We start from the raw sequence: 16,287 nt of genomic DNA, 5'->3' as shown, positions 1-16,287 counted from the left end.
GATGAAATTTTTTTCATCGCTAAATTAGCGATGGAATTTTTTTTGTTTAGCGATGAAATTTTTTTTTTGTCGCTAAATTTTGCGATGAAATTTTATTTTTTATCGCTAAAATAAAAAGAAAAATTAACTGAATAATATTTATTTTTGATGATGAAAATATTTTTTATCATAATTTTAGCGATGAAAATTTAAGCTTTTGCGATGAAAATATTTCATTGTTAATGCTGCGAACTTTTTCATCGTGCAGTTGGCTACTTTTAGCGACGAAATAAAATTTTTTCGTCACTAAAATTTTTTATTATAAGATTTTTTCTATAAATTTTTAACGATAAAATTTTTTATTGCTAATAATTTTAATAATAAAAATTTTATTTTTAATAATAAAAAAATTTATCGTAAAAGACCAAATTTTTTATTGTACCAGGCTCCCAGGATCCAGCAAGAAAGATTCACACGTTACTTGACTTTTTGATAAATTTTTTTTTTAATGCTAAATACTGACTTTCCGCCATAAGTGTCACCAGACTATTTTGTCGTTGCCATATTTATGTGTTAAAGTCGGCAACATGCCGCTTTCAAAATCTGGAGAAGCTGCTGGCCTTATCTGTGCTTTGGCCCACCTTGAGTTTGGTTGGACCAGACGTTCTAGCAATCTAGTTTTCCTGTTCTTGTTATTGAGGTTGTAGACCTTATTTCCTTTCTTAATTTCTTTCTCTTTTTTTTTTTTTCTGGTGCATGGAGATTGTAGAGTTTGCGTTTTCTTCCTCTACATAAAGGTAACGACCGTTGCTTTGTCCGTTTCTTTATGTCATCTCCTATGCATCAAAACAATACTTGTAGATTTCTTAGAGGAGAATACTAGTGCACACAGGAAGGAAGTGGGTGGGGGATTCCCAGAGAAGGCCGCAAGTTAAGAGAAAAAAATAAAGAGATGAGGAGGGGATCAGGATCAATATCTTCTTTATTCCTAGTGATTCTTCTATCCGTAGGACAGGATAGTTTATGCCAAACTGCCACCAAATTTAGCAGGGATGATTTCCCACAGGACTTTGTCTTTGGAGCTGGAACCTCGGCTTACCAGGTTGGTTAGCTCTCTGTCCTTGGTATCCCTCCTTAGATGACCATAAAAACTTGGAGAAACAGGAGGCTGCAATTGGAGCTAAAACTTTAATTTGTAGGTGGAGGGAGCAGCAGCTGAGGATGGAAGGACTCCTAGCATATGGGATACTTTCACTCATGCAGGTAGGCTTTTTATTTTATCCAAAGTTAGGACTTAGGGGGTGGGATCAAGACTTTTATAATACACTTTTGCTGGGATCAACACCACCTAGATGTCCAAGGTATCACACAAGTAAAAAAGCTATGCTTTTTTATTTTGTACCCACCAACATGAGAGACCTTTCTATGTGTACTTGTTAAATAGTTATTTGGGGCCTGCTGAGCAAGTGTTTTTATAGTTGGACAACACTTTATGGCAGTTTTCCAAAATATGGCATGATACTCGAATAAAGTACATCTTTAAAGAAACTCTTGTGCATTGAAAAAGAGTGGTGGACTAGTGTTTTTTCGTTCATTGCAATCCAGCAAAAGCAAGAGGTTTGAGTCTGCAATGGTCTTTGCAGGGGGAATGCAAGACAAGAGCACAGGTGATGTAGCTTCAGATGGGTACCACAAATACAAGGTATAATCCTACCTTTATAACATTATTTTGTATTATTAATTCTTGAATTGTAAAATCATTTATTAATAGTTGTAATAGAAAATAATGGACAGTAAGAACAACATAGCCACATCCATTTCAATGTAATATTATGTATATACAATAATTATGTTTTTTTTTTTAATTAATACTACAGTGACAAGGTTAGAAAACAACCATTATGAAAATTGTTTGGTGATCATGATGTATTGTAACAATCCTTCTGTTTTGGGGTCATTATGTACAGTATAGCATGGCAATATATGTTCAAAAATTGTTTTAATCACTCCATGCTCACTTTTATATAACTAGCTTATCCAAAAGACTGAAGAGGGATTGAGATAAGAAACTTAGATCACACCTGCCCCTCACCATTAAGATATATAAGAAAGCAAATCTTTTATAAATCCCACATCAATAAATACAACTCCTCCAAATTTCTTTTTTTTTTCTTTTGTCTTCCTAACAATAGAGAGAGAAGAAAGCCATCCAGGAAAAGAAAGTCCATTCTTTGATTACTTATTATATATATATAAACTGAACAAATAAATTATAATGATCTATAGATGCCAACTTGAGCACTTGACAAAAATGATTAGGTGGGGATATCCAATAATCTGGGTTTAAATGTTTCCTAAACCAAGGAATAACCCTCTTGAAGCGGTAATAAAAAAAGCCGTCCAGTCTATTCCAGAACACGTCACCTTTGGTGGACCTTTTGCTTGAATCTCGTCATTGCTGACGACCATGTAATAATATTCAATATGCTGGCCATAAAAATCCAACCAGAAACTTCTACCTGAATTATAATAAAAGACAAACTCACATAAAAGACAAAAAACCTACCGCCATTTAAGGTGACAAATCCCTAATTTTGAAGAAAAAAAGGCAAATGAATGAATACTAATAATAAAAATGACCAGCTAGAACAACAAAAAAATATAAAAAAATCTGAAACAACAATACTAATTTTATTTACAATAAAAGAATATAATAATAATTTTATTTCCTTCAATTCATTTTTCCGATTTTAATGCACAAGGCTAGTTTGTTATAGAGGGATTCAGAATATAAAAGAATCTTTATCTTTCGGTAAATGTAATATTTGATAACTAACACGGTAAGAAAATGACATTGGTTTTCAGAATAAAAAAAAACTATTGCCTAGAAATCAAGATATCCGTTCATATCATGTGTTATGCTGATGAAACATGATCAACCTAAAATGTAACCTTTGAGTTACATGCGATCAAAATCTAAACTTTTGTTCTTTAGAAGTAGATGTTTATAATTTCAACTAAAAGGGTCTAACAAGTGCCCATCATGCATGAGGTTCTGGAATAAATACACAGGATATCATGCATTGATTTCTTCTTGGTTTGTCATGCAACCTCCAGGAAGATGTCAAGCTAATGACCGACACAGGTCTGGAGGCTTACAGATTCTCCATCTCTTGGTCAAGGCTTCTCCCATGTATGATAACCAGATGGTTCTTATTCCTTTTGTCAACTTTGCCTGCTTTGCTAAAATTTCCTCGCTAATGTGAATTTAATTGCCCTCCAGATGGCAGAGGATATGTCAATCCTGAAGGCCTGGAGTTCTACAATAACCTGATCAACGAGCTAATAGAAAATGGTCAGTTTGATTACCATTCCGCTTATGGAACATGCTTATATATATGTTACATATGTTCATGCCATTGTAATCAGTCCTTTATTGGTAAGCCTCAGGAAAATTGTTTCCGCAATAATAAGCTGAACTATTTTGCACACTTCTGTTTGAAATCTCTTTTGTCATTACCATATGGATCAAGGCAAAAGACTTTAGTCTGAGAACATTATATATATATATATATATGTATGCCCGTCAACCCGGTGCTGACATTGTAATAAGGTGCCAAAATTTTTAGTCATATAAACTTTAGTCAAGAGGATCAGTCATCAAATTTGGAAGGCTAAGTGACATGTTGGAACATGGGAACTCCAAGAAGTTATTAGTAGAATTAAATAAATTACAAGCATAAACATCTTATAACCAATGAAAGGCCCACCAGAAGATAACTTCTACATGAGAATTGTAGATCTTTCTCAGTTCTATGCAAGACTAATAAACATAAAGATCAGCATTTCCATACTTTAGGAAAAAAGATCTTCATTTACTAGTGTCTTTTTGTACTATATTTGTCTGGAGATTTTTATCTTCATTGCTAAAAAGAATTTCTTCCTGATCTTCTTCAACCATATTTCCTTTCGAATGCAATAGGAATTCAGCCACATGTTACACTCTATCACCTTGATCTTCCCCAAATACTCGAAGATGAGTACGGAGGATGGCTGAGCCCCAAGATTGTGTAAATTTTTTTAACTCCTAATGTATTTTCATGCTAAACATTTTTTATCAAACATGAAGTGAGTGAAAAATTTCTTTAACTATGTATATATCATGCAGGGATGATTTCACAGCATATGCAGACGTGTGCTTTAGGGAATTTGGCGACAGAGTTTCCCATTGGACTACCATTGTTGAGCCCAATGTAATAGGGATGGCATCCTATGACACCGGAATATGGCCACCTAGCCGGTGCTCCTATCCATTTGGCGTCGATTGCACGGCCGGCAATTCCACCACAGAGCCATACATTGCAGTTCACAACATTCTACTAGCGCATGCATCAGTTGTCACATTATATAAGAATAAATATCAAGTGAGTAATATCAGCTGTCCACTCTTCTTGCCATGTCCTTTGAATTGTTGCCCAAATCTCCTGTAGAAAATATTTTTTTTTAATGAAAATGATTAGCTTGTGTTCTTATCACAAAAAGTGGATATTTTGGAAACTTTCTAGCTCTGTAAATTCCTGCTGCTTTTTTGATGCAGGCTGTGCAAAATGGATGGATAGGCATAAATGTCTACTCCTACTGGTGTTACCCATTTTCGAACTCCACAGCAGATGTTGAAGCAGCCCAAAGAACATTAGACTTCACGGTTGGCTGGTAAATATATGGTTTGCATGCTACTTTCATAATTTCAAATGTAGGTATACTTACATTGGCATGAATGTAAGCATTTGACCACATGGAAGTGTACATCATCGATGGTTATGCATGAAATATAGTGCTTTTCTATGAAATAATGAGCAATGCAACTCCAGGATCTTAAATCCCCTAGTGGTCGGAGACTATCCTAAGGTCATGAAGCAGAATGCTGGCTCAAGGCTCCCATCCTTCAACAAACACCAGTCTAAACAAGTAAAGGGCTCTTTCGACTTCATTGGTCTGAACCACTACACTTCAGTGTATGTCAAAGACAACTCTAATGGTCTGAAGCCAAGTCTCCGTGACTTCAATGCAGATATGTTCGCCCTACTTTCAGGTTTAATTCTCTAACATTAGTAATTGAGATGGAGAAAATTTTTGGAGTGGTGCCTAACTGATGGCTAATGCTGTATTACAGTCTCTAGGAATGAAACACCAACTGGTCAGGTAAGAGTGCTACCTTTCATCGCAAGCAGGCTTGGTTTTATAGCTTGAATTGGCTAACATGTTTAGTATTCTCTGAACCAGTTTGTTCCAACCCACATTCCAGTTGATCCAGCTGGGCTACAATATATGCTGGATTATATTAAAGAAGTCTATGGAAATCCTCCTATTTATATCCAAGAAAATGGTCAGTCCAGCTTCACTATACTGACTTCAATATTCCTCACAAATTCCATAGTCCCTTCTGAAACTTGTGTGAGAGATAAAGGAGCAGAGGGCTAGCTATTCTATTGTGCTCTCCTATCTTGATCTATTTGGTCCAAGGCAAAAACAAAAAGAGAAGTACTTCCAAATGCTCCTCTACTTCCAAGGCCATGGGGTGCGATAGCCGTCCAAGAGATTTAGAAATCACCCAGTTCTAGAATATATACAATGGTCAATCAACAACATTCAAAATCCGGTTGCTAGACACTTAATAATGCTAAATTTGGAATATGCTCACCTTTGGATACTAAGCTTGCCATTTGATGTATATTAAACATTTATGCCATCAGGTTTTGGATTGGGAGAGGGTGACACTTTCAATGATACTGGAAGGATTGATTTCTTGAGTGGTTTCATGGGAAGCACACTTCAAGCTTTCAGGTAATACTTCTGTCATTATTAGACGCACCAAGTTAATTAAACAAAGTTTCTGTTAGGAAGTTTTTTAGAAGTAACTTCTTCATTTCTAAGCACCTACTCTTGTTCCTCTCTTTTTTCTTTTTTTTCTCTTCAGGAATGGATCAAACGTGAGAGGATACTTTGTGTGGGCATTCTTAGATGTCTTCGAGTTTTTGGCTGGGTATAGTTCACGCTTTGGGCTGCATTACGTGGATTTTGAGGACGAGGAGCGCAGAAGGCAACCAAGACTATCTGCATTTTGGTACTCTAAGTTCCTTAAGAAAAGCAGCAGGAACGTAAGGATGACCGGCCTAAATTCGGCATCCCATGCTCAACAATGATTTTGCTCCATTTTATCCTTGTTGTCCAGCAACAGGAGAAACAAAATACTGTGTTATTTATTGGCATGTCCTGCTAAAAAGGATGGCAAGCAATATGTATGCTCTTAGCATCTCAACCATATTAATTAGGTATAGTTCCAAAATTTGATTACTGATATCGTTCCACATAGGTGATACATTGACTAGAGGGCATCTAACGTGCATACCAAATGCCAAGTAAACATTGGAGCAACGTAGGTATGCATACATATGTCCAAGTAAATGATGCACAATTTGTGGAATATATTTTTTATTTAAAGGTATGTTTGAATCATTGTTGGGTGTATATGAAATGAACTTGTAGTATATATTAGGAAGTCGAGTGCGTATCATTCAGCTATATACTGTATATTAGTGAACATGATGATTTAGAAACTAAGTATCAATTGCTTGAAGATGTATATTGGATTGTTAGATAAATAATTTGTTAAGTATGTATTAACTGATTATATATTATGTTTGATAAATTCTATATTTTGAAAATTATGTTTAGATTTGTTTAGAAATATGTATTGACTTGCTTAATAATTAATTTATTTATTATATATTACCTAGCCATGTAGTATGTATCTGTATAAAGTATGTTCCAAAAAAGAGGAAAAATAAATAGGGGTGAAATTGGTATGGATATTATCTGTCCGGATCAATTCTCGTATCCAAATCAATCTGGATATAGATAGAAATTTAAGGATTCGATTAATATCTATATCTGTATCAATATTAATTAAAGAAAAATAGATATAAATATGGATAGACAATTATCTGATCTATATCCAGATATCCGAATCTACATATAATTCTATACTATATAGCACTTATTAATTTTTAAGAAAAATATATAACTTATAAACATATTATTAATTTGATTTATTATTTATTTAGTAATAATTTTGATCCTATCGTCATAAAATTTAATTATCTAAATAATATCTATAATTATATCCATACTTTCAGTATCTGAATTGTATCTGTATCCATTTAAAATAAATATAGATATGAATTTTTATATCCATCTGTATTTGTATTCGTTAGACAAAATCAATATGGATATAGATATGATGGTATCCCATTCGTATTTGATCCGATTTCATTCTTAAAAAAAAGAATACCATATTTGTTTAACCATATATCGGTATAAAGTATGCCTCGTACAAATTTTGTTTAGTTTTGATCTCTTTCCTGTAATTATTCTACTTTTCTTCTTTATTTAAGCCAATGCATGCATCACATGGACGGTGTCTCCACGTCAACGTGGACATGCCTCTTATTTTTAATTAATTAATTGATGGTTGGCAGCACCACCCTTTCAACAAGGGAAAAAAAAAAAAAAACGAAAAACAAAGCGTGCATGGGAGGGATGCAAAGCAAAGGGATTGGTCCTATTTCTCGATGGAATTGGTTTACTCCCAGAGTTATTTGGACAATCAAGAGAGCTTCAGATATGCAACACTCTGATCAATTAAACACTCACATTTGCTATGAACGAGACCAGCACAATTCTAGGAGCGGTGCTGGCCGGGTTGTGATTGGCATCTCGATCTATGCCTGCCGCTTATCAGGATATGCATGCAATATATATCCAATTCGCCAATACGTTTAGGACTTGAACTTGGTTCAACAGGCTTAGCCGGATCCTGTTTGATGTCCTCCACGCTACATGAAGTTGTATTAAACTTGTCGGCAAGTCCGCCAATTCACACGAGCCGTTCTGTTCATCTAATGCTTAATTAGTTCTCTTCATTGCAGGATCACTTTCTTGATACCATACCAATGTGGGAAATTGATAAGATCAGTTCAATATCGAGCTGAAGTTCAGTGGTGAACCGAAGTGGTGTACGTAATCCATCAATGAACTTGCAAAAAAATCCACGAATCAAAAGAAAAGATCTTTTGATTAAAGATCCTCTAATGATTAAGTCAACTGGAGCTCGAAAATAGATAGTGAAAAAAGCAAAAATAGAGAACAAGAGAAGCAGAGTGGAGTAAGAAGAATAGGAGAACTCAAGTTTCTTTCAATGAAAAAATTAAAGAACTGAAGTTTTAGCAGAGTTTTTACTTTTAGAATCAAATTCTAACTTACCTTTAGAGAGTCCATTCTTCTTTTTATACAGAGGAGGTTGTTAGGCCGTTGATAACTATTTGATTCGGAGGATCTTATTTGTTAAATGATTTTGGATTATCATCCTAATTTATTAGTCGTTGGTTATAACAGATTGATCCGTAGAAAAATCATGATTTGATCCATATGGAGAATAGTAAAGTTAGGAATTTCATTGTTGCTTACGAGAGGTTGGTCAATATCTGATGTCAAATACGGATGTGGGTGGATCAACAAAATATCGATACGGGATAGGTATTCACTCGATCCGATATAGAATGTTCACCTGCAGATCAGTATAATGCAATTTTTTTTTGATTTTACCGCGTGGCAAGAGATCAGTTAGGTGCAACAATGTCATCCAACAAAACAAAATTTAAAAAATGGGTGGTTTGGACAAGAGATATATATCATCGAAGCCCAATTCACAAGTGGTTTTTTAAGAACTCTTTCTAATGGTCAATGCGAAGTATTCAATTCGCAATATTTTGTCGTTGCCGTATTCATGACGAACGGGGTTGGTGACAAATTGCTTTCAAAATCTGGAGTTGCTGCTAGCGTAATCTGTATTTTGGCCTACGTTGAGTGAGACTAGACCCGATGCTACTTCATTAAATGTACACCAATCTCAATGGGGAGTTCCTCATTTATCCTCAAAAAAGAGACTGGGTTTTCCTATTCTTGTGATAGGAGATTGTAAAGCTTATGTCCCTTCTTTTTTTTCTCTATTTTTCTGGTACATGGAGATTGTAGAGTTTGCTTCTTGCTCCTCTACAAAAAGGTAACAACTGTTGCTTTGTCTGTTTCTTTATTTCATCTCCTTGAAATGCGTCTTCTCCTATCTATCAAAATGGTGCTTGTAGATTTCTTAGAGGAGAATACTAGTACACAGAGGAAGGAAGGGGGGGGACTCCCAGAAGAGAGACCACCAGTTTAAGAAAAGAAAGAGATGAGGAGGGGAGGATCCATTTCTTCTTTATTGCTAGTGCTTCTGCTATCTTTAGGAGAGGGTAGTTTAGGCCACACTGCCACCAAATTTAGCAGGGATGACTTCCCACCGGACTTTGTCTTTGGAGCTGGAACCTCGGCTTACCAGGTTGGTTTGCTCTCTCTCTCTATGGTTTCCTTCCTCAGATGACCTTGGAGTTAAAACAATATATGTACTAATTTGTAGGTGGAGGGAGCAGCAGCTGAGGATGGAAGGAGTCCTAGCATATGGGATACTTTCACTCATGCAGGTAGGCTTTTTATTTTTCCAAAGTTAGACTTAGGGGGTGGGATCAAGACTTTTATAATTCACTTTTGCTGGGATCAACACCACCTAGATGTCTAAAGCAAGCAAGGTATCACACAAATTCAAAGGTATGCTTGTCTATTTTGTGACACACCAGCATGAGAGAACTTTCTCTGTGTTCTTGTTAAATTAAATAGTTATTTGGGGCCTGCTGAGGAAGTGTGTTTATGGTTGAACCATACTGTATAGCATTTTTCCAAAGTATGGCATGATACTCTAATAAAATACATCTTTAAAGAAGCTCTTGTGCATTTTTCACATTTGTTACAATCCAACAAAACCAAAAGGTTTGAGTCTGCAATGGTCTTGACAGGGGGCATGCAAGACAAGAGCATAGGTGATGTAGCTTCAGATGGGTACCACAAATACAAGGTATAATCCAACCTTTATTTAGAACATTATCTTGTATTATTAAGTCTTGAATTGTAAAATCTTTTATTAACAGTTCTAATAGAAAATAATGGACAGTAAGAACAACATAGCCATATCCTTTTCAGTGTAATATTATCTTTAACATATATAGCCATATCATATCAGAAAAATATATACATACATAATTATGTTACACACACACACACACTACAGTGACAAGGTTAGAAAACAACCACTATGAAAATTGTTTGATGGCCATGATGTATTGTAACAATCCTTTTGTTTTCGGTCATTATGTACAACGTAGCATATCAACATATGTTTAAAAATTGTTTTAATCACTCCATGCTTACTCTTATATAAGTAGCTTATCCGAAAGAATGAAGAGGGATTGAGATAAGAAACTTGGGTCACACCTGCCCCTCACCATTAAGTTAAGAAAGCAAATTTTTTATAAATCCCGCATCAATAAATGCAACTCCTCCAAATTTCTTTCTTTATCTCTTTTTTCTTTTGTCTTCCTAACAATAGAGAAAGAAGTAAGCCATCCAAGAAAAGAAAGTCCATTCTTTGATTACTTATATATATAAAAAAACTGAACAAATAAATTATCATGATCTATGGATGCCAACTTGTGCACTTGATAAAAATTATTAGATGGTGATGTCCAATAATCTAGGTTTAAATCTTGCCTAAACCAAGGAATAACCCTCTTCTTTTGAAGCAGTAATCAAAAAAGTCGTCGAGTCCATTCTAGAGCACGTCATCTTCGATGGACCTTTTGTTTGAATCTCGTCATTGCTGATGACCATGTAATAATATTCTGGCCTAGCGATGAAAAGAGGGGGTCTAGAATAACTTGGAATATTCTGGCCATAAAAATCCAAATAGAAACTTCTACCGGTATTATAATTAAAGACAGACTCACGTAAAAGATGAAAAAGCGACTGCCATTTAAGGTGACATGTCTCTAATTTTGAAGAAAAAAGGCAAATGAATGAATACTAAGAATAAAAATGACCAGCTTAGAACAATAAAAGAATATAAAAGAATCTAAAATAACAATAATTTTATTTACAATAAAAGAATATAATAATGATTTTATTTCCTTTATTCCATTTTTCCGATTTTAATGCACAAGGCTAGTTTGTTATAGCCGGATTCTGAATATAAAAGAATCTTAATCTTTCTGTAAACGTAATATTTGACAACTAACAAGATGAAAAAATGATATTGGTTTTCAGAATAATAAAACTATTGCCTAGAAATCAAGATATCCTTTCATATCATGTGTTGTGCTGATGAACGTGGTCAACCTAAAATATAATCTTGGATTTACATGTGATCAAAATCTAGAATTGTAGATGTTTGTAATTTCAAGAACAAAAAGGGTCTAATAAGTGGCCATTATGCATGAGTTTCTGGAATAAACACACTTGATATCATGCATTGATTTCTTCTTGGCTTATGATGTAACCTCCAGGAAGATGTCAAGCTAATGACTGACACAGGTCTGGAGGCTTACAGATTCTCCATCTCTTGGTCAAGGCTTCTCCCATGTATGATAACCAGATGGTTCTTATTCCTTTTGTCAACTTTGCCTGCTTTGGTAAAATTTCCTCGCTAATGTGAATTTAATTGCCCTCCAGATGGCAAAGGATATGTCAATCCTAAAGGCCTGGAGTTCTACAACAACCTGATCAACGAGCTAATAGAAAATGGTCAGTTTGATTACCATTCCGCTTATGGAACAATCTTATATATATGTTATATATGTTCATGCCATTGTAATCAGTCCTTTATTGGTAAGCCTCGGGAAAATTGTTTTCGCAATAATAAGCTGAATTATTTTGCACACTTCTGTTTGAAATCTCTTTTGTCATTACTATATGGATCAAGGCAAAAGACTTTAGTCTGAGAACATTATGTATATATGCATGCCCGTCAACCCGGTGCTGACATTGTAATAAGGTGCCAAAATTTTTAGTCATATAAACTTTAGTCAAGAGGATCAGTCATCAAATTTGGAAGGCTAAGGGACATATTGGAACATGGGAACTCCAAGAAGTTATTAGTAGAATTAGATAAATTACAAGCATAAACATCTTATAACCAACAAAAGGCCCACCAGAAGATCTCTTCTACATAAGAATTGTAGATCTTTCTCAGTTTTATGCATAACTAATAAACATAAAGATCAGCATTTCCTTACTTCAGGAAAAAAGATCTTCATTTACTAGTGTCTTTTTGTAATATATTTATCCGGAGAATTCTTATTGTCATTGCTCAAGAAGAATTTCTTCCTGATCTTCTTCAACCATTTCCTTTTGAATGTAATAGGAATTCAGCCACATGTTACACTCTACCATCTCGATCTTCCCCAAGTACTGGAAGATGAGTATGGAGGATGGCTGAGCCCCAAGATCGTGTAATTTTTTTTTAACTCCTAATGTATTTTCATGCTAAACTTTTCTTATCAAACATGAAGTGAGTGAACATTTTCTTTAACCATGTATTTGTCATCCAGGGATGATTTCACAGCATATGCAGATGTGTGCTTTAGGGAATTTGGCGATAGAGTTTCCTATTGGACTACCATTGTTGAGCCCAATATAATAGGGATGGGATGCTATGACACCGGAATATGGCCACCTAGCCGGTGCTCTTATCCATTTGGCATCAATTGCACAGCCGGCAATTCCACCACAGAGCCATACATTGCAGTTCACAACATTCTACTAGCGCATGCATCAGTTGTCACACTATATAAGAATAAATATCAAGTAAGTAATTTCATTCAGATCATTTCTTAACTTTGCCAAGTTGAGTTTTACTTGCCTTTTTGTGAGGACTTTGAGATGGATGGAGCTGGGCAAACATCTTTTTCCTGAAACTGGAGGTGTCTGTCTTTATGTGAATGTTTCATTACTTTCAGTGTATAATTCCAATACATAGTTGTAATCGGATTACACCTTTTTAGGGATGCATGTACAAAGCAATGGACATATTCCATTTATGCAGTCCATCTACTACATGCTCATGTTAGATGGAAAGAATGTGAAAATAGCAGGCTTTGGCACTAAAAGAATGCGAAAATAGCAGGCTATGGCACAAACGTTCTAGCCTTCGTGAACACCATTTAAGGCATAGTGAATGGCAAATAATGTTTCTTTTCTTTTTTTTTTTTTTTAAAAAAAATTTCTGAGAAAACCTCATCAAATAGACAAATAATTAATAATGAGTAAATAACTACAAGGATGCTGCTTTTTGGATGCAGGCTGTGCAAAATGGATGGATAGGCATAAATGTCTACTCCTTCTGGTTTCGCCCATTTTCAAACTCCACAGCAGATGTCGAAGCAACTCAAAGATCATTAGACTTCATTGTGGGCTGGTAAGTGCATGTCTTGTATACTATCACAACTTCGAACAAAGGTGTACTTACATTACCATCAATCTAAGCACTTGGACTCTTGGCACTGTACATTATTGATGTGTGCACATGAAGTATGGTACTTTTCTATGAAATAATGAGCTATGCTACTTCAGGATCTTAAATCCCCTAGTGTTCGGGGACTATCCAAAGGTCATGAAGCAGAATGCTGGCTCGAGGCTCCCATCCTTCAACAAACACCAGTCCAAACAATTAAAGGGTTCTTTTGACTTTATTGGTCTGAACCACTACACTTCAGTGTATGTCAAAGACAACTCTAATGGTCTGAAGCCAAGTCTCCGTGACTTCAATGCAGATATGTTCGCCCTACTTTCAGGTTTAATTCTCTAACATTAGTAATTGAGATGGAGAAAATTTTTGGAGTGGTGCCTAACTGATGGCTGATGCTGTATTGCAGCTTCTAGGAATGACACACCATCTGGTCGGGTAAGAGCGCTGCCTTCTATCGCAAGCAGGCTTGGTTTTATAGCTTGAATTGGCTAACATGTTTAGTACTCTCTGAACCAGTACGTTCCAACCCACATTCTAGTGGATCCAGCTGGGCTACAATATATGTTGGAGTATATTAAAGAAGTCTATGGAAATCCTCCTATTTATATCCAAGAAAATGGTCAGTTCAGCTTCACTATAGTGACTTCAAAATTTAAGCAATCTTGTTGGTTAAAAAGAATGTTACAGTCCTTTGGAACATTCCTCACAAATTCCAAAGTTCCTTCTGAAACTTATGTGAGTGATAAAGGAGCAGCAGCCAGCTATTCTATTGTATTCTCCTATCTTGATCTCTTTGGGCTATGGCAAAAACAAAAAGAGAAGTACTTCCAAATGCTCCTCTGCTTATCGGGCCGTCAGGCACGATATCCATCCAAGACCTTTGGAAATCAACCAGTTCTAGAATATATGCCATGGTGAATCAAAAGAAGAGTTGTTAGACACATGATGATGCTAAATTCGGAATATGCTCACCTGTGAAAGCAAGGCTTGATATTTGATGTGTATACTACATTTATGCCATCAGGTTTTGGACTTGGAGTCAATGACACTTTGAATGATACCGCAAGGATCGATTTCTTGAGTGGTTTCATGGGAAGCACACTTGAAGCTTTCAGGTAATACTTCTTTTCGTTGTTACATGCACCAACTTAATTAAACAAAGTTTCTGTTAGAAAGTTTTTTGGAAGCAAATTCTTCATTTCTAAGCACCTACTCATGTTCCTTCCTTTTTCTTCCCTTTTTTCTTCGCTGCAGGAATGGATCAAACGTGAGAGGATACTTTGTGTGGGCATTCTTAGATGTCTTCGAGTTTTTGGCTGGGTATGATTCGCGCTATGGACTATATCATGTAGATTTTGAGGATGAGGAACGCAGAAGGCAACCGAGGCGCTCTGCGTTTTGGTACTCTCAGTTCCTTAAGAAGAAAAGCAGCAGGAATGTGAGGATGACCAGCCTAATTTCTGCATCCCATGCACAACAATGATTTTGCTCTAGGCTATCCCTGTCGTCCAGTGACAGGTGAAACAAAATAAGTGTTCTATTTTGGCTTGTCCTATTAGATAAGATTACAAGCATCTCCACTACATCAATTAGCAATGAGTTTAAGAAAGAGGCATCATAATTGACTGCTTACCCCTGGACTGTTGTGTTGAAGAACTTGAAGATCTGAATTATTTTCTTGAAACTTTTTATTGAAAATTAAAAATAAATCGAGCCTAAATAACAAGTATCATGATCTTGCTCAGGTGTATTAGAAAATGTTGTGTATATCCCAGGGAAATTACCATATATGGCTATGTGAAAGCTTGTAAAAGATTGAGAAAAACATTCTTGGGCGCATGGAAAAGATACTGCTAGTCCACTAAGAAAGAAAAATAAAACACCAATGATGTCTGAAAATAATACTAGCATCTACATTTCAGTTATGTGAGAGTACCGTCAAGTATAATTTTCTTTTTTTTTTTTTTCCTTGCAACACTATTTGAAAAAGCAAATCAAAAAGAATAGCGTATCCTCCTATTCTCAATACGACCATGCAGCTTCATTTAGCTCTGTTGAATGGGATAAGGATGAGAATTTTTTATGGCTGGATGGGATTGAATAGGAGGGGGGAGGAGTAAAAAGAATAAGGAGAGAGAGAGAGAGGGGGAGCGAGCCAGCGTAGCCCAAATATCCAGTGCCATTGAACTCTTGAATGCCTCTCCAATGCATGTATCCTTCAAATCCATCACCTCCTCTTGGCACAGTATAATCCTTTGAAATCCTCTTGTCACTGAAGAATTGAAATAGAAAACCAGTCACTGGCCCTTTAATTCTGCTCCTCTGCTGCCTATTCTATATTGTTTTACGTCTCCTCTGTGTGTTCTAGAAGAAAGGATATTTGGTGTCCAAGTATCCGGGAATCCAACATTTGGCATTTGAGAGAGAGAATGCCGTAACACATTCTGCAAGATCGTCGATGGATCTAAGCAGGCTAATATTCAAAATTTGAATCCCATATCAGACATCAAATTGCTCGTGTTAGAAACTTCTGATGGTGCAACTTCTGGCAGCCAAGTATTATAATATTGTTATACCGTTCTGTGAAATCCTATATGATTATAGGGGTGCGGAAAATCGAAATTTGATTAGGTGCCATGTTAGTGGTATCTAAGTGTTCAAATGCCGAAAATTTGGCATCGGAGATAAAGAAGCAAGAAAATTAAAATTCTTCATTTTGAGCCTTCTTATGCTAGCAATTTGATGTTTGAGGATTGAGATGCCAAAACATTGGTGTTTGATTGTATGGGATGTGTAGAAAAATAGGTGATGTGCGAAGTCGATCATGATTAGGACTTTAGGATGCAATAATTCTAGAT

General features: G+C 35.7%; 1 protein-coding gene across 1 annotated transcript; it reads left to right on the top strand.

The window, feature by feature from the left end:
• Nucleotides 1-839: 839 nt before the first annotated feature.
• On the top strand, nucleotides 840-15,085 carry LOC105057477 (beta-glucosidase 22). The gene is made up of 21 exons (XM_073250447.1): nucleotides 840-1,081; nucleotides 1,179-1,242; nucleotides 1,623-1,681; nucleotides 3,097-3,172; nucleotides 3,263-3,334; nucleotides 3,962-4,049; nucleotides 4,148-4,403; nucleotides 4,577-4,692; nucleotides 4,851-5,071; nucleotides 5,294-5,365; nucleotides 9,927-9,985; nucleotides 11,469-11,544; nucleotides 11,635-11,706; nucleotides 12,326-12,413; nucleotides 12,513-12,768; nucleotides 13,263-13,378; nucleotides 13,534-13,754; nucleotides 13,836-13,864; nucleotides 13,946-14,048; nucleotides 14,454-14,544; nucleotides 14,684-15,085. Exons 1-21 carry the CDS (start codon nucleotides 932-934, stop codon nucleotides 14,910-14,912), a joined length of 2,514 nt encoding a protein of 837 aa, XP_073106548.1. The 5' UTR covers nucleotides 840-931; the 3' UTR covers nucleotides 14,913-15,085.
• Nucleotides 15,086-16,287: the final 1,202 nt, after the last annotated feature.

The sequence above is a fragment of the Elaeis guineensis genome, unplaced genomic scaffold, assembly GCF_000442705.2.
Source record: "Elaeis guineensis isolate ETL-2024a unplaced genomic scaffold, EG11 Super_Scaffold_1000024, whole genome shotgun sequence".
Lineage (NCBI taxonomy): Eukaryota > Viridiplantae > Streptophyta > Magnoliopsida > Arecales > Arecaceae > Elaeis > Elaeis guineensis.
This window is presented reverse-complemented; position numbering and strand designations above follow the sequence as displayed.